Here is an 18,674-nt window from a genome sequence, read left to right on the forward strand (position 1 = left end):
CTTTTGTATAATCTCTGGTCATGGTTAACGGATGACACAGCGGCGCAAACTCCAACTCTCGCGAAATTAGCAACCGCAGAGTTGACCAAAAAAATGCTAACGCGAAGCTATTTCCGGGTCAGGAGGAGGCTGTGGAGGACAGGGCGAAAGGCGGAGTGATTACTGGATAGATGTTTGGCAGTAAAACTGAAACTGAACCGGTCTATTGATTGTTTGTGCTTTGCTTTGCTTAGCCGCGGCGGTTGATGGCCGCAGTTAGCTTGTAGCTAACCGCACCGAGCCACCTGACCGCTGACTGACAGACAGCTCCTCTCTCTCGCTTCGGTCACATGAAGTGAGTTTAACCCGGAGAGGAGAGGATGGCGGAGCCGGTGGGAGATCCACCTCTGCAGCAGTCAGAGGTGTCAGAAAGTTCTGGGAGACAAAGTTCGTCAGATGAAAACGGACACGTTGAGAGTCCAGATGAGACTCTCTCTCCGACCTCGGTGATCTACTTCAAGGAGGCTTTGAACTCGTCTAACTTGAGGTTTGGGAAGGCTGGGTCTCTGTCTCCGACTCCTCTCAGACAGTTTGACTTCAGGATTGAACGAATCGAGTCAAAGCGAAAAAGTAAGTGCTTTAAAAAGTCTAGATATTTACCAAACCAGTTAACAAAATCCTCCAACTGTACCTGCAACACTACCAAGCTTTGCTAGCTTGTAAGTGTTGTAAGATAACTTTTTGTCTGTCCATAAACTTCCTACCTCCTTATGATTTGAGAAAACTGACAATGGCTAATATTAGGAAGGTAATACACAATATAAACTATCTTGTCAGTTAATTATCACCCTCGAACAGCTGGCTAAGTAAATAATCTAGGTGGTTTATCAGTCAGTAGCTGATGTCAACAAGGTGTCCTGTGTGTGTGTCATGTGCTGTTTTGACAGACTTGTTTGATTGCTTTCTGGTTGCTGCGATAGTATAAATCTGACAATGGCTAATATTAGGAAGGTGATAAATAATATAAACGTATATTGTCAGTTGATTCTAATCCTCAAACAGCTAGTTAAGTTAATAATCTAGGTGGTTTATCAGTCAGTAAGCATAGCTGATGTCAACAAGGTTTCCTGTGTGTGTATGTCATGTGCTGTTATGACAGACTTGATTAATTGCTTTCTGGTTGCTGCTATGGTATACATTTGCTCAAAGTCTTTTTTATTGGTATTCTGCACAAAATCCAATAAATCAAAGAAGTAATTGTACAAAAAGTCCAGATATTTACCAACTTAGTTAACACCAATCCTCCAACTGTACCTGCAGTCAGCTTGTTAGTGTTGTTGTTTTTTATACTTATACTTTACTATTTTTATACTTTTATATTTGTTCCCCTTTTTTCAAGGTTGTTTTCATATATGCAATTTACAGTTTGTAATTACAATAGTTTTATAAACCAATTTTTAAGTAGCTGAGCTTATAGACAAACTAATTAAGTACACTAGAGAAAACAACTTCAACATTCAAAATAAAATGAAGAAAAGAAATAATAATAATAATAATGATAATGATAAAAAGAAAGAATAGAGTTGCTTGTTAGTGTTGTAAGCTAACCTTTGTCTGTGTCCATAAACAAAACAACTTCCTACTTCCTTATGATTTGAGAAAACTGGCAATGGCTACTATTAGAAAGGTAATAAATAATATAAACTATCTTGTCATTCTCAAACAGCTAGCTAAACACATTAAGTAAATAATCTAGGTGGTTTATCAGTCAGTAGCTGATGTCAACAAGATGTCCTGTGTGTGTGTGTGTCATGTGCTGTTTTGACAGACTTGGTTAATTGCTTACTGGTTGCTGCTATGGTATAAATTTAACGGTGGATTGGTCATAGCTAGCTCTCTGTATCTGTGATAAATTTCACATTTGTTGTCACCCACATTTCACATTAACTAACCAAACATTTACAGTTATGACTTTGGTATTTATTGCTTTAGCTGAACAACACTTATACACAAAGTTTCTTCTGTGATGAACATTGCTTTCACATTTTCATTGAATTATCATAAGAGTATTATCTGTCAGTGTTACACCAAAGCATTGAAGATCAATATTACAATATGATACAAAATATTTTCTGGGATTTGGGTCAAACTAGGGCTGTCTCTTCTAAATCGATTGGTTGACTAAAGCTAGTCATGTTTTTTGGTTGAGTAAGGTTTTGTTTTTGGGTCTGAGAAGTGAAGCCTATACTGAAGTGCCTTAAACTTGCATTGTTTCTAATAGCCAGCAGGGGGCGACTCCTCTGGTTGCAAAAAGAAGTCTGATTGTATAGACGTCTACGAGAAAATGACCCTACTTCTCACTTGATTTATTACCACAGTAAACATTGTAAACATGAGTTTATGGTCTCAATCGCTAGTTTCAAGTCTTCTTCAACACAGCATGATGTTCATTTGGTAAATTATGGTCCCATTTAGAGTCAAATAGACCATAAAGCAGGGTATGCTTTAGGGCGTGGCTACCTTGTGATTGACAGGTTGCTACCACGGCGTTGTTGGTCTGGGTGTTGTCCGTGTTTTCGTCTTACAACTTTTACCCTTTCACAGTATGTTTTCAGTTCATAAAAGTTAATTGTAACATTTTGGTCGCCTAAAAATGTCTTTTTCAGCATTCGGTTGTACTTAGCTCCACCCTCTCGTGTCACTTCTTGTTGCAAAAAAACAAGATGGCGACATCCATAATGCCGAACAAGTGGCTTCAAAACGGTAGTCCACAAACCAATGGGGGATGTCACGGTGACTACGTCCTCTTCTCATATACAGTCTATGGTCCTTGACTCTTTTCTAAGTAATTTTCTCATTTTAGGCTATTCAATACGGGGAGTGGGTAATAAATAATTTAAGTTAAGTTAAATCCAAAATGCTTTACATTTGTTGCTGTGTAAATTGAATAGCCTTGAAGTTTTGGGCTGTTGCTCAAGCAAAACCAGCAATTTGAATATGTCACCTTGGGCTCTGAGAAATTTGGACATTTTATTCAATGAGAAAATAATCTCGCCTGATTTACTACATTGGTCAGATAACGATATATCTGCAGATAGTCATTTTCTTAAAACTATAAACCACAATCTTGGCACTGATCCCTTAGATTTATTTATTTAAAGCCTTTGACAGACATTTTACAGTACAACTTGTCAGTGCTCTCTGATGGACAAACTATAATGGTGACACTGTAAATTACCTCAAACATATCTTTGGCGTTTCTGTACTCCAATTTCTTGTTTCTTATTGGACGAATATACAACAATACCAATATGTCTGCTAATATCAGCCGATTTATTGGTCTAGTTCTTGAAATTAATCTGAAGATTATCGATAATGAAAATAAATGTTAGTTACTAATAAACAGCACTGGTCTTAAATAACTAAGTTTTAGATTTCAAGAAATCATGTTGTATTTATCTGTGATAAAACAATAAGTCTGATTAAAAAAATACGACATACAGTTATTATTTAATTAAATCTGATAATCAGTTAGTTGAAGAATCTAATAAGATCTTTTATAGCACACTTTTCAAACATTTAAAAAAAAGGGGTTTGCAAGCCACCGGACACATGCAACATGATTGAGCTTAAACATGAACTCCTCCTGGTTCTTAAGGCCGCTCAACACTTATAGCTACTTAGTTTTTTCAGTTTATCTGACTGTTGTAGCCGAGAGAAACTAACAGTGAAAGCTCTGTTGGCCCAGTCATTTTTAACACAATTACAAATGTTCACGTCGGGTTCATGCATTGCCCTGTCAGGAGTTATTTCACAACAATGACACACACGCTGTTCATTATCCCGCTTATTACACGGCTACTTACTTAAGAAATCAATAATTTGACACCGAAGTCGTCCTCCAGAGTCCGAGATTAGGACTGTGGCCATAGCACAGTCTGTTATACATAGCGACTGTCTGTTATGCATAGCAACGTTCTGTTATACATAGCAACGGTTAGGCTTTGTCCGAAATCACATACTATGCACTACATACCCAATATGTGTACTATCATTCAACATACTTTGAATAAACAGTAGTATGTATCTTTTTGGACACACTGAGCAGTAATTTACTTCATCACTTCCTGAGAGCCTCCTTGCCATTTAGAGACGTGTAACCATGGTAACCCGTGCCAACCTCATGTGACCAAAACGACGATTTGTGAGAATCAAAGTCTGAATTAATTTAAAATACATATTACGCTAAGCAAAGTGAAATCTTTAGTTACATTTAAATTGAAGCGTTATTGATGTTACACAGCCGTCTGTCAACGTCTGTTATGAACGTCGTCGTCACTACCGCATTGCATTGTGGGATATTTATGCCGCTGTAGTGTCCAGTGTTGCATACTGTAATATTTCACCGGAATGCAATTTGCATACTATTGGTTTCATGATATGGTTTTAGACATATTAAAATATCTCACATACTGTTTTAGCGTACTAAATAGCATGTTAGTATGGAATTTCGGATGCAACCATAGCAACGGACTGCTATAAAGAAATAACAGACCGTAGAACGGTGTCATAAACCAATCAGAATTGAGTATTCAACAAAGCCATGTAATTATGTGGGTATATTGTTTTTTTGTTTTTTTTCTCAAATTTGTTATGTGTATTTTTCACGTCCTCTGATAGCACCGCACGTCATCACCTAAATATCATCTCCTCGTCAATATCTAGTGTGGCTTTTGATTTTATCATCATGCACCAGGCCTGTAGAAACCACACCAAAACACCGATGTTTGTCTTTCTTTTCTGACTTTCTAAGACCCATATCACTAAGTTTTCCGAAGTGTGAATTAAAATAACACTGTGACCATTTACATCCAGGACATTTGGCCTTATTATTATTTCCCTTGTAGCTCATTGTGTTTTGCTGTCCTGCTGCAGCCAGCTCAATAATTTCATTATCAAATAACAGGCGTCTGTTTCAGGTCAGACGACACTGTTGATGCTTGAGAGACCGATGAGTCCTCTGCTGCATCATTAGCTTTGGCTGGGTACTCTTGGGACCCCCCCCCCTCTTTTTTTTTACGCATGCACCATCTGCTCACGTGACGATGTGTTGCTGTACCCAACAGCACTACTGTCAGCCATCTTGGTCGACACCCACCCAGAGCATTCACTGCGGTGCTGCACAGCCAGTCCAATCAGAGTGAACCGGTGCTAAGCTGACCGGAGGAGGGCTGTGATTTTCAGCTCGGTGCTCTCTTGCATTTTAAACCCCCCAGTCTGTACAAAAGGGATAACAAGGGGTTGAAAAGGAGGAGGAGGTGGAGGATGAGAGGGCAGGGCAGCCTTTCTCAAGACAGCAGCACTCAGTTGTAACAAGGAGGGGAGGAGGATGCAGGCATAAAGAGGAGGAAAAGCAGCAGCCTCTCAGACACCTGCTGGGCCTTTCCCGTCTTTGGCCTTTTATCCTCTTTGTTTTGCTGCTCTTTTCATCCTCTCTGATTTCCTCTAATTTTTCGGGTGCCTTCACTGGTCTCTGGAACAAAAGCTACTTCGCCTTTTTCCCTCGGTGGTGTTGGTTTTGCCTCACATCAGCTGAGTCATCATGTCTGAGCTGACGCCTCAGAGCGAAACCCCCACTCCCACCACCGACAAGATCACCCAGGCCGCCCGGGAGACCATTTATCTCTGCAACTTTCGCGTGTCTGTCGATGGCGAGTGGCTTTGCCTCCGCGAGCTCAACGACATCTCCCTCACGCCAGACCCAGAGCCGGCCCATGAAGGTAATGTGACAGATTAGCTCATCGTCCGAGAGAGGAGGTCTGTGTGTGCACAGTCACAGTGTGATCTCTGTTTGGGCGTGGTGGTACACAAGGTCCCCAGACGCAACACGTTTCACCCAGTGAACTGTGATAATGTGTCCTGTTTGGGTTGTTGTCACGATGGATTCCAGGGAAGACGGTTTGATGTCTGAGAGTTACACAACAGGGTGACGCTGTTTGTAAATAAGCCAGGGCCGTGAAACCAAACAACCAGGAAGTGGCGCTTGTTTCGTCGTGAGAATTAATTATCTTCCAGTAAATCAAATCGACAACAATGGTAGATCATATTTAATTTCTGATTTCCTTAATCTTACAAAATATAGCACACAGCAGAAATAGGTTTGCACGTTCTTTACTCTCACTGAGACGAAAATCAAAACAGGATGCAACTGAATCCAGATATTTTAATTTGTCAGTTAGCTTGTTATGAACAGATTCATGCTGCAGTATTTCATTTATGGTTTTAAATATGATGGGAAACATAATATCTGCTATACAGCAAGGCTCTCCTCTTCCTCATCTCTTGCCACGCCTTCTCTCGGCACAGATTGGCAGGTCCACGGTTTTCCTGAGAAATGGAGGCAGTTCAGACTTTTCTCCAGCCAGTTGGCAAATTCAACACTGCAGCACTTAAACCTGGAGGACAATGACGGAAACATTTGTCATGAAATACCAAATGTGTGTGTTCATTATGTTTTAGTTGCAGTCATTTTGTGTTGGAAGTCAAGATTTTTATGCTCTATAACTTAAGTCTATGCAAACTAAAGATTACAAATGTATTAATGTATTAAAGATGTAAATAATGATAATATAACCCTGTAGAAGTCCTCTACTAAAAGCCTCTCAGCGTCTAGTTATCTGCTTACATAGATAATGGATTAGGCATAAACGTATAGATGGATCACACAAAACATTAAGTGCTGACTTAACTGAGGTTTTACTAGTTTAACCATTTTCTCTTTCAAAGCTATTCATTGTTTTAGGTTTATATTTAAAGTAGGGCTGTTAATCGATTTTAATATTTAATCACGACTGTCCATAGTTAATCATGATTAATCGCAAACTAATCACACATTTTTTATCTGTTCAAAATGTACCTTAAAGGGAGATTTGTCAAATATTTAATACTCTTATCAACATGGGAGTGGGCAAATATGCTTGCTTTATTCAAATGTATGTATATATTTAATATTGAAAATCAATTAACAACACAAAACAATGACAAATATTGTCCAGAAACCCTCACAGGTACTGCATTTAGCATAAACAATATACTCTAATCATAACATGGTAAACTCAAACCCAACAGGCAACAACAGCTGTTAGTGCGTCAGTGTGCTGACTTGACTATGACTTGCCACAAAATTGCATGTGATTATCATAAAGTGGGCATGTCTGTAAAGGGGAGACTCGTGGGTACCCAACCACCCGTTTTCATTCAAATATCTTGAGGTCAGCGGTCAAGGGACCACTTTAAAAAATCGCCATGACAGTTTTTCCTTGCCAAAATTTAGCATTAGTTTGGAGCATAATTTAGCCTCATTTGCTAGTATGACATGGTTGATACCAATGGATTCTTTAGGTTTTTCTAGTTTCATATGATGCCAGTATCTTCACTCTAGCTTTAAAACTGAGCCAGTTTTACGTATCATACTTACAGATGAAACATAAATTTTTTTTTCTTTTCCAACAAAATCTTATTGTTTTCTGTCCTCTTGTCTTGAATTTCCATATCAAGACTACTTAACTCTTACTTCCTGGAAAACATTGGCTCTTGTAGCACTAAAGGAAATGCAGAACCATCTAAAATGTTTTTTCCGGCTGTCGATCCATTTAGCTCATGAGTCATTGCTGCTGTTAGACCAGATTCTGTGTCATTACTATGAGGACTATAATGACCTTCTCCTGTGTTTGTTTTTCCTCTATTTTAGATCCCAAGGATCCCATTGCAATCGAAAGGCTTAACTTGATGAACATGGCCAAACTGAGCATCAAGGGCCTGATCGAGTCAGCTCTCAACCTCGGACGCACACTTGACTCTGACTATGCACCTCTCCAGCAGTTCTTCGTCGTGATGGAGCACTGTCTGAAACATGGGTTGAAAAGTATGTACATCACACTTCACACTCTAGCCGTGTTTTCTTATTCAGTTGTCAAGCGAATTTTAAGCGAACTTTTGGAATGTCGCAAAAACAGGAATCCGAATTAGGTGCGTGGTTTGGAGCAAATAAATTCAGCTACAGCGTAATTTCATCAGAAGTTGGCGCTATAGACTACGCATGGCTGTATTCCACCAGTAAACAGAATAGAAGAAGAAGTAGAGGTTGCAAACCGGAAACGAAACAAGTCGGCTTGGCCATCTAACCATCTACGAGAGAAAAATGGAGAGGGGGTTAAGTTTTAATTGTTCTTTCATGTGAGCTACTAGTATCGGCCATGTTTCATGTTGTCCGGAGACGAAGACGATATAAACATATATCCAGGAAGACGCCGACAGCAGAAACAGCTGATCAGTGATGTGAGTTAAATGTTCGCCACGTCAGAATTTATTCGGCAAAGGCGTTTCCATATCACATTTAGCGGATCAACCCTTTTTCGACAAAATTCACCTCAAGCGAGCGTGAAAACATTTTTCGCAATCGAGGAAATTTTATTGAGTTCTGCCGTTTCCATACAGCTTTTCTAATGCGATACTTCAAAATGTTAATATAAATATGTGAATGGAAACACGACTAGAGTCATCTGTTCAAAGCTGCATTACTTGATCTCTCTCTTATGAGTCGATTTCAATAAAAATTTGATTAATTGTGCAGCCCCACCATCCGTCATATTCAAACCAACCAGAGAGATGTAAAAGGGATGATTCAAATGACAAATTTGCTGATTTTATGTTCTGTATTGATTATCATTTGTATACACTTCTGTAGTTAGTTTCCGTTGCTCATTATTTTGCCCAGGGTGATGACTCAATGACACAACTTCCTCAAAACAAAATAGCTCAACAAGCTCTGTCCCTCAATCCTCAGCCAAGAAGACCTTTCTGGGGCAGAACAAGTCGTTCTGGGGGGCGTTGGAGCTGGTGGAGAAGTTGACGCCTGAAGCAGGAGAGATCACTGCCAGTGTAAAAGACCTGCCTGGCCTCAAGTGAGTCTGTTATATCGATACCCTAAAGACGGCAAACAGATTTCTCACCGTCATAACTTAAGATTTTGTTGGTTTTATAAATGTGCTTTACAAAATGTGTGCACAAAACAATGCCATGAAAAGAATAAATAGCATGGGAATTACTTCCTTTCGGCAAAAGTTAACTCTGGCATCCATTTGGAGCTGCTCTGCTAGTTAGCAAATTGTTTAGTAAAGATTGTAAGGAGTTGTTTTCATGTGTTTGGTTACAGGACTCCTCTAGGAAGAGGGCGTGCCTGGTTGCGACTGGCCTTGATGCAGAAGAAACTCTCCGACTATATGAAGACCATCATCAACAGAAAGGACCTGCTCAGGTGTGTTTACTGCGTTGAGGCCCACTGGCTCCTAGAATAATGGTGTAGAAGTGAGGATGAGATCTTATGTGATCCAGAAAATTGTTTTTTATTTCTTTTTATTTCAATCACCTCATGAAACAGTGTGCACATATGTTGCCCCACCTTGACCAAAATACTGGCACCTCAACCAGAGCTAAGACCATTATGCTAGGGTCCGCTAGGGTCTGCTGGAGTCCAAAGTCTAAGTGGCCTTGCCCCCAAAATGATGAAATTCCACGCCTGGTGTTGATGATATTTCTTCCCCCCCCAACAGTGACAGCATTTCTAACTCTCATCTCTTCTCCTTAGTGAGTTCTATGAGCCGAACGCGTTGATGATGGAGGAGGAGGGAGCCGTCATCGCCGGGTTGCTCGTCGGACTAAATGTCATTGATGCCAATCTGTGTATGAAGGGAGAGGACTTGGACTCTCAGGTAACTCAGCTTTCACTTTCACTTCTCAAAATCCGACTTCTGGGTTCTAACACAATGTTGTGGCGTTAGGTGAAACTGTCAAATTGGTCTCTCAGATAACTGAAACTATCACATGATGTCTGTGTGAGCTGAAATGCTGTATATAACAGCAGCAGCAGTAAGTGAGACAATGTACTTGACTTTCAAATGTTAGCTTTTCCTTTTTAGAATAAGTAAGTAATGTGGTAGTGGGGTGTTTGTGTAAGCACTGAATATTAGTTGTCAGTTTTGGACTGAAGCCAGAGTAACTGGGAGGACTGGCAGGTTGCCAGTTTGTCATTAGCTTAGTAAACAAGTATTACTCCCAAGTACAATGAAGTGAAACCTCTCCACTTACAAATCTCTTGTTGATTAGAGGTTGTACTGACTGCTGAAATATTTAGATACCCTGAATGCATCCAAACCAGAACAGAACATTTAAGCATTAAAATGCAAAGTGAACATCCTAAGTTGTCTACGTTTTTGACATGAGAGCTGCCAAGTGGTTTCATTGATTATCTGTTTCTTACTAAATTACTCCTGCAGGTCGGGGTGATTGATTTTTCAATGTACCTCAAAGATGGTGGACACAGTAGTAAGAGTGCAGAGGGGTGAGTGCTGCTTTCTCATCTTTAATCTCAGTGTTTGTTTTATTTTAGTCTCTCAAACTACTTAATAGTAGTGTGTGTCTTTTATTTCAGCACAACTAACACTAAAAACACACCATTGAGAAGACGTTACTCTGAACACACTGCGTTGCCATAGTTACACACTGACACCTTGCCCACTGACACCTGTCACTGTGTCAGTGTGAAGGGAAAACAACATAGAAAAGGCACATAACATGTTGAACATCTCTCTCTCTCTGCTCCTTCAGTGACGGTCAGATCACAGCGATTCTCGATCAGAAGAATTACGTGGAGGAGCTGAACAGACATTTAAGGTTTGTCAGTGACCGTCTCTCTTCACCCTCTTCTTCAGCAGCGCGTTGAGCTCCTCCTGACTAACGTGATATTTCTGTCTGTTTGTAGTGCATCCGTAAATAACCTACAGGCCAAAGTGGACGCTCTGGAAAAGTCCAACACAAAGCTAACAGAAGAGGTGAGAGTCGTCCACAGCTGAACTTCAACACAGCTGCTGGTTTTATTTTTGTTTACAGACCGACTTTTGTCTCCGCAGCTCGCAGTGGCAAATAACCGGATCATCACTTTACAAGAAGACGTGGAGAGAGTAAAGGAGGAGAGCTCCTATCAGCTGGAGTCCAGGAAGGTCAGCACATCATCAATTCAATTGTTTTTTCTAGAATAGTAAAATAAACATGGAAGCAAAATAGCACAAAAATAAAAAAATTGATCAGTGCATGACAAACCGCTCGCAATGAACATTTTTTTTTCAGTCCTGTAAAGTGTGTTGCTGTTTTTTTATACAGGCATCAAGAAGCGACTCGGCACCAGACGGACAAGCGTTGGGTGAAACACGCAAGCAGCTCAAAGAGGAAACTTTGCTTCGATTGGTGCGTTTCAGGCTCTTGATGATGATTCCCTACTCTCATGTTTAGATGTTTATATTGTCATGACACTCTGAGAGTACCTGTAGATGTTATCACAGTTTGTATGTGCTTGACCTATAAAGGTAGAATCCCTGGAAAAGAATATTTTCTTCCAATTGTGTATGTGAAGTTAGAGGCGGTCTCTGTGCAGGATGTAGAGAAGGAGCTGGAAGTGCAGATCGGGATGAAGCAAGAGATGGAGCTGTCCATGAAGATGCTAGAGAAAGACATCTGTGAGAAGCAGGATGCTCTGGTGGAGCTCCGGCAGCAGCTGGAAGACCTTCGCGTCATCAACCAACAGCTGAGCCACAAGTCACAGGTGAGGCTGCATTTCTGATCCTCACGTTTAACCACATCACGTCAGGGTACTGACCAGCTTATGACCAGCTGGTTTTCCTGCTTTACAGTCAATAATATCCCAAAATGTCATCATCTACTTTAATTGTTCAAAGTGAGAAATCTTTGAAATGTTGCTGCTAAGCAGCTTTTGCTCGTTCCTAACAAACATATTCTCATTTCTTATTCTTATTTTTATTATTTACTTATATTTCTCTACATATATTGTGTTATATATTGTAGCATTATTTACATAATTTACATGTTACTTACTCCTGTATTTCTACTTCCTTACTTATTTCTTTATGTTTATATAAAAGCTACTGTAAAGTCCCAATCTCCCTTCGGGGATCAGTAAAGTATTTCTGATTCTGATATAAAATATAATACAATAAAATATTATAACAAAATATAAGAAGCAATAAAAAAATAATCATTTAAGAAAAATAAATAAATAAAATAAAATAATTAAATTAAAAAGTAAAGAGGTTGCATATTGCACAGGGGTTGTGTAATCTTTTAACAACTTGTGCTGAGTTATTGTTTCCAGTTAACTAACACGGCTCATCTTCCTCAGAGTGCTGACGCCGGCTCTAAACAGAAGAGTGAAGCCATCACTCGCCTGGAGGAGAAAATCAACCAGATGTCGGGGACCGTTAAACAGATGGAGACCAGGTAAGGAGCGTTCAGCCATGACTGCTGCTATTCTGAACAATTATTTCAGTAGATTGTTTTTCTTCATGGAATCACTTGCCTACAAAAACATCTTATTGTCCTATTTTGTCATTTTTCTCCCTCCACTTTCATTATTTTTCATTATCATTATTTGTTTTAACCATGTAATCAGTGAGAAGCATGCGGTGAAGCAGGCCAGAAACCTGAACTCAGCAGCAGGGAAGCTGCTGCAGCTGCAGCAGTAGCTTCATCAATCTGAAAACAAACATACAATATAGAAATAACCAAACTAGGATGTTATCTTTTCTGTACGATGCTCCTTTGTTGTTGAAAATTAAAAAAAAAACTTTTTCCCACAACCTGCTGCAGTGGCTCTCCAGCATCAGCTTCAAGTAGTGTGGACTCAATCGATCCTTTTAGCAGCTCTTAATCCTTGTGTTCTCTGACGGATCAGATTTATACTTTTATTTGGTAGGCGTTTCTTAAAAATACCGCATTAAAGCTTTTTTTGGCAAAGGTAAGATGAGTAGATGGCATGGCGTCTGAAAGTCTACTGTGAACAGTTTTAAGATTTGATGGATCCGTCCTGGATATTTGGGAGTTAGTGGACTTGCTGTAATGTTATTCCAAAGAATAAGACCACTACCAGAGACTGAACTGGTGTTAAGGGACTGGTGTCAGATGTTGTCATTTGGTGATCCACATTCGAGTGTAGAAGGCCAAGACAGGAGCAAGATAAAGCAAAAAGAAAAGGGCAAAATTAATTAATTAATTTTGAATTGTATGTGAACATAGCATTGGTGTAAACTGTAGTAATCATTAGGCTAATAAAACAATAAACAATCAACAGCCTGCTTCATCTTCTTTGGCTAAAGTTTCCCTGATCCCCAGTCAACTCTTCATTTTTTTTGTTTTAGTTCCAACCCTGTTTCTTTTTGTCAAGTTTTCATTTTACCATACGTTTATGTGACACCCCCTCCCCTAACCAGATGCAAACAGGCCGAGAGAGAGAGGGGTCTGGCTGTGGAGGCCAACCGGCTCTTCAAACAGGAGTTTGGGGACAAAATCGAGAGTCTGCAGGAGGAGGTGGAACAGCTGAGGAAGCACAGGTAAAGTCTGGAGGAATGGTAATACTAGGGCTGTCAATTGATTAGAATATTTAATCGTGATCAATTTCATGATTGTTAATAGTAAATCTTGATTAATCGCAAATAATCACACATTTTTTATCTGTTCATAATGTACCTTAAAGGGAGATTTGTCAAGTATCTAATACTCTTATCAACATGGGAGTGGTCAAATCTGTAAAGGGAAGACTCGTGGGTATCTTGAGGTCAGAGGTCAAGGGACACCTTTTGAAAATAGCCATGCCAGTTTTTCCTTGCCAAAATTTAGCGTAAGTTTGGAGCGTTATTTAGTCTCCTTTGCGACAAGCTCATATGACATGGTTGGTACCAATGGATTCCTTAGGTTTACTAGTTTCATATGATACTGATTTCTTCACGTTACCTTTAAAACTGAGGCCACTACAACCTAAATATCGCAAGACATTGCACACGTCAACCAAATTTGGTCGCAATAGCACAAAGCGTGCAGTAGATAAGACATTTTTTGTAATATAAGCCCTGCCCACATCATTTGAGCTAACTTTGAGGGCCAGCTATAGCAAAACTGTATGGAACATCAAAAATACAAAAAAAGTAACTTTTCCGTCTTGGTCCAGAGATGATCTGTACCAAATTTGGTGACGATTGCTCAAAATGTGTAAAAATCTGATTTGGACAAAATTCAAAATGACGGAAAATCATTCTTGATGCAAATGGGCGTAGCTTATATGGATATATTCGTCTGGACCCACAAAATCCAGGGAAAAAATAAACGTTTAGTTTCTGAGAGTTATGGTTCAAAAGTTAAAGACCAAAACGTCAAGTTCATTGTTATAGCGCCACCATCTGGCCAAATTGCACCACATTCAACACTGCACTCCATGGGGTCCCCAGCAATACACCTGCCAAGTGTGAAGTAGATCGGATGAGCGGACAGTGACAGACAGAGATTCCTTGCTTTATAGTTAGAATATAAACCCTTTGATTAATTTTTAAAATGCTGCATGTGCCATTAATTGGAGTTTTTCTGTATTTATTATTTGTCTTGATAATAGATCAGATCATTTGAATTCTGCATGTCTTTCCTTTAATCCTTTAATTGTTATCTTTTTTCTTCGGACGAAGCATGATTATTATGAATGTTATTAGTATGAACTTGTGTTCAATGCATTGTGTTTGTCTTGTTTCAGGTATAATCTGGAGCTGGAGCTGAGGAAAGAGCGAGAGCGAAGGAATGAGCAGCAGCAGCATCATCATCATGACGCTGCGTCAGGACAGTCCAGTACTCATCGGAGGGAGAGGAGACTCCCAGAGAACATACCAAAAGTAAACCTGTGGTCATAATTATGCTAAAGTTAAGATGCAGTAAACTACTTTGTCCTTTTATATAATATGTGTGTATTTTTCCAACAGCGTGCCCCAGAATCTCCATCAGTCAGAAGGGACCAGAATGACCAGTTACAAACTGGAACAGAGGATAAAACAAGTCTGAGCTCAAGCGTGTACGTAGTTTTAAGAACGGCAGCTTTTAGAAAAAATATAAATATTTGATGGAATATTGTTTTTTTTAATATATTAATTTCTCCCCCTCTAAGGTCCTCAAGGTCACACCATGAGGACGAACAGGTGAGGTCTAAGATGCACTAAATAAAATGTTGAATTGCCTTACCATAGATCTGCTTGAGATTGGTTTATTGCTGTTAAAAAATAAAGAGGAAATTGTGTAAGAAAACTCAAACTAAACACTTTCAATTCAAGTATTTACCTCACATAAAAACTCTTCACTCTTATAATTATCAATAAAGTTGTGTACTAGTATTGTAGTATTAGTATTGGATGTAATGAAAGTCATATTATTGGTTGATTTTCTTCAGGACGAGCCCTTTGTGGAGATCAGTCAGCCTTCCATCTGTACGATGTGTGAACAGGACGACTCCCTCCTGAAGACAAAGGTACGACGATGGAAGATTAATTTGAACTTCTTGTCTCGCATTAAAAGTTTACAATATTTAGTTAGTTTGTTTATAAAAGCTTATAGTGGCCCTGTCTTGACATTAATATGGATGTTTTGAAGTGGGGTTTTATGAGTTACTTATCCATATTCAGTGTATTACCTACAGTAGATGACGGTCGGCACACCCCCAGTTTGGAGAAACAAACAGGAGGTACCGCACGGGAGCAAAGCGATGTACTGCTGTGGACGGGGGCGGTGGCTAAACAAATTTTAGACACCTAAAAATATCATATCAGTTTAAGTGTACGCTTTATTTAGAATATTTTCACAGCTTTACTTTGCTGTCAGACAGCCCTTTCCTAAGGGGAACTGAAGCCGCTCTCCTCAAAGCCACCAGACTCCTTTGACAAAAACAGTAATTTTACCTCACAGAACACAGGAGTTGCTGGTCAACCGCTGCCTCGAGAAACACTGGCAGCACTTAAGTAATACACTATCTGAAGAAGAGACATGGAAACACACTAACAAGAGGTCAGTAACAGCTTTAAAGAAACAATATAGTTCCTTTTATATCTTCAGTTGGATCAATGAAGGTGCTGCATAATTTAATACTAAAATAATACATTATAAAAAGAAATGTCAGATGGTTTATTGGACCTTTAGTTCAGGGGAAACAGCCAAAGTGCTAGAAGAGTTATTAAAATGGTGGATTCTTGAGACACAATTTGCTCAAGAAAGTCATAAAAGAGTGACCCAGCGACCCGTAACTTCCTGTCACAGTGTGTTATGATCCTGTTTTTGTGTCTCTAGATACAGTGTAAGAACTGCAGCGGCGTTTTCTGTGAGAGCTGCGTGTCCAACGAGCTGCCGTTGCCTTCCTCCATCCTCCCAGAGACTGTGTGTACAGCCTGCTTCTCTCTGTTACTCCAACAATACGCCTCAACGCCAACATGAAGCAACTATGCATTTTACTACAAGACACGATGGTCAGACACACGGAAACCAACCAGAGGCATTTATTTTGAAAGAATGGCACTGCAAAAATGCACTTTTTGACTTTGTGACTCGAGACGTTATGAAAGATCCGATGGGGTTCTGAACTTGCGATATTTTAGTTGCTTTAAGTGTCCAAACGTGTGCCACTGAGAGTGGTTTGGATGCAGGTTTTCATTTTTCAAATACTGGTGTCGCCTTAATTCTTCCTTTCTGGCTGAAGGTGCGTGTTTAGCTGCTGTCGTGTTTCTTTAGTGAAAACCTGCATTTAAAAAGCTGTAAAAATGGCTCCTGGATGGAGATCCCTGATATAAAAAGACAACTTGAATCATCTCATGCATTTAAAAAACTGACTTTCCAACAATGTCCACTAAGTGGATTATTAATTATGGTAATAATGGTCAACTGACAATATTTTTTAAATAATTTAATTTTAAAAGATGAAAAAGGAAAAACTGGATTTTTTTTTTTTTTAGCCACAGCTGTGCTATAATGGAGCACAGCCGTGTGTATCATATACAGAGCAGTATATGATGTGTTATTTCACCCTGATGAAGCATGAATTTTCACACTTTTGTGCTCAAAGTGGCACCTTATTCAAGCTGATACTGACAAAATCAAATATTACTATATTATACTATGATGTTAAACATGTGTTAGCACTTTGAGAAAGACTGTGTGCTGTCAAAAGCTTTTTATACACTTTAAAATGGTTAAAAACGATCATAAATATTATAGTGATACACTCAGTCTAATGAGTTAAGAACATTGTAAAACTGTAATACAGAATTTAAAACCAGAAAAATACAACTATTTAATTTGAATGACATTGTTATGACCAAAATCCTAGACTGCTGGACTTTATCTAGTCTGTTACCATGATATCATTATGTTCTCATTCCCAGCAAGTCAAATACCAAAGCTTTGTCACAGCTGTTGGCGTTCAGCACCGCCGCACAAGGCACTCTTTAGCAACCGTATGAAACGCACTGGGTGTTCCATTAACTACAGTGGAAACCCATCCACGGCAACAGCAATCGCTCTGAGAAAGTGCGCCGGGAGTGTGGTGACATAGCTTAAAGAGCGAAAGAGACACAGGAGGATGGGTCCAACAAACACAAGGCTTTCATCCAGGAGACCGCTGTTCGTGTCCCTTGCGTTAAGTTTTACTTTCACGTTACAATCAGCTGTTCGTTTGTGTCCCGTGTTCACAACGTTCAGTGTCATTTGGACTCTACAAACGTAGTAGTTTTAAGCCAAACCATGGAAGGTCTTTCCTAAACCTAACTAAGTGGTTTTGAAGCCTAATTCTAAAGTGACACCAAGGGGCGTGACACCAAGGGGCGTGAAACCAATGGGTGTGACAAAGCGTCGGTATTTGATGAGTTGGGATGAGAGCTTGTTTGATATCGATCTCATCTCATCGATCATGTCCCAAAATGTCAGACTATTCCTTAAAGTTTACAGAGCTGAATATTGTGGTAAAACATGTCTTTACTGTTGCTGTTGTGTTCTGTATTAGTTAGAAGTGGCATTAACAAAATGGCTTAAAATCATCTCCTGTTGACAGTGAATGCTTTGTCACATCAGAGTCAGATTTTTCACAAACAGTGCAGCAGTTAAATCATAAAATCCAACATTTAGATTCTAGTCTTTCCTCTGGATTAATCAAACTCTCTCTTTTTCTGGGCATCTCATCATGTTACGGCACTTTTAAATGCATGGCTCTCTGCCTGACTGGTTTGAAGTGGACACACATCAGTGCATCTTTATTTTCTAACAGCTGTTTTTATGTTTTGTTGATTTATATGAAGAATAATTAGAAGCTCAGTAAAAACCAGCTTAGTCGTTCTTGTTGAAGCTAATTAACACGCGAGATGGAAACTGCTTCTTAGATCAGCAATAAACTTTTATTAAATCCAACTGGTGTATGATTCTGGATTATTTTTAACCTGGACAGTATTTTCTGATTTATGGAGCAATGAAAAGAAATATCCAAAATAATATGTCGACAAAATTAAACAATAATTTTGAACCTGGCTTTATCCAATGTTCAGATTTCTGTTCTGGACATTTATGCAAATTAGCACATATTTAATAAGATAATGTCTCATTTGCATATTTAAACATACATTTTCAGAAAACTTGTAATACAAAAAATAATTGTCTTAATGTAAGTAATCAACTGGGGAGGTTTCATGGAGATATCTATTAGTTACATTTTTTACCCTATATACCTGTTGTGTCTCCCCTTAAGGAGATAACAGCAGTGGATTGAGTTTGCAGTATATGAG

At 39.2% G+C, this 18,674-nt stretch overlaps 1 protein-coding gene across 5 annotated transcripts; it reads left to right on the forward strand.

Annotated features, from left to right (window-relative positions):
• Positions 1-126: 126 nt before the first annotated feature.
• Positions 127-18,303, forward strand: rufy3 (RUN and FYVE domain containing 3). 5 transcript variants are annotated; one of them, XM_074638793.1, is made up of 19 exons: positions 127-609; positions 7,730-7,903; positions 8,825-8,942; positions 9,194-9,295; positions 9,626-9,749; positions 10,314-10,378; positions 10,645-10,710; positions 10,799-10,868; positions 10,947-11,036; positions 11,197-11,280; positions 11,468-11,635; positions 12,230-12,327; positions 13,317-13,436; positions 14,624-14,759; positions 14,847-14,935; positions 15,029-15,059; positions 15,308-15,385; positions 15,820-15,918; positions 16,198-17,954. In XM_074638793.1, exons 1-18 carry the CDS (start codon positions 360-362, stop codon positions 15,874-15,876), a joined length of 1,920 nt encoding a protein of 639 aa, XP_074494894.1. In that variant the 5' UTR covers positions 127-359; the 3' UTR covers positions 15,877-15,918; positions 16,198-17,954. The 5 variants fall into 5 exon arrangements, with proteins under 5 accessions (XP_074494894.1, XP_074494891.1, XP_074494895.1 ...); XM_074638790.1 differs by lacking the exon at positions 15,820-15,918 and having other exon boundaries at positions 16,198-18,303; XM_074638791.1 differs by lacking the exons at positions 127-609; positions 15,820-15,918 and adding an exon at positions 5,172-5,759 and having other exon boundaries at positions 16,198-18,303.
• The last annotated feature ends 371 nt before the right edge of the window (positions 18,304-18,674 follow it).

This window comes from Sebastes fasciatus, chromosome 6, assembly GCF_043250625.1.
Source record: "Sebastes fasciatus isolate fSebFas1 chromosome 6, fSebFas1.pri, whole genome shotgun sequence".
In the NCBI taxonomy this organism is placed as follows: domain Eukaryota; kingdom Metazoa; phylum Chordata; class Actinopteri; order Perciformes; family Sebastidae; genus Sebastes; species Sebastes fasciatus.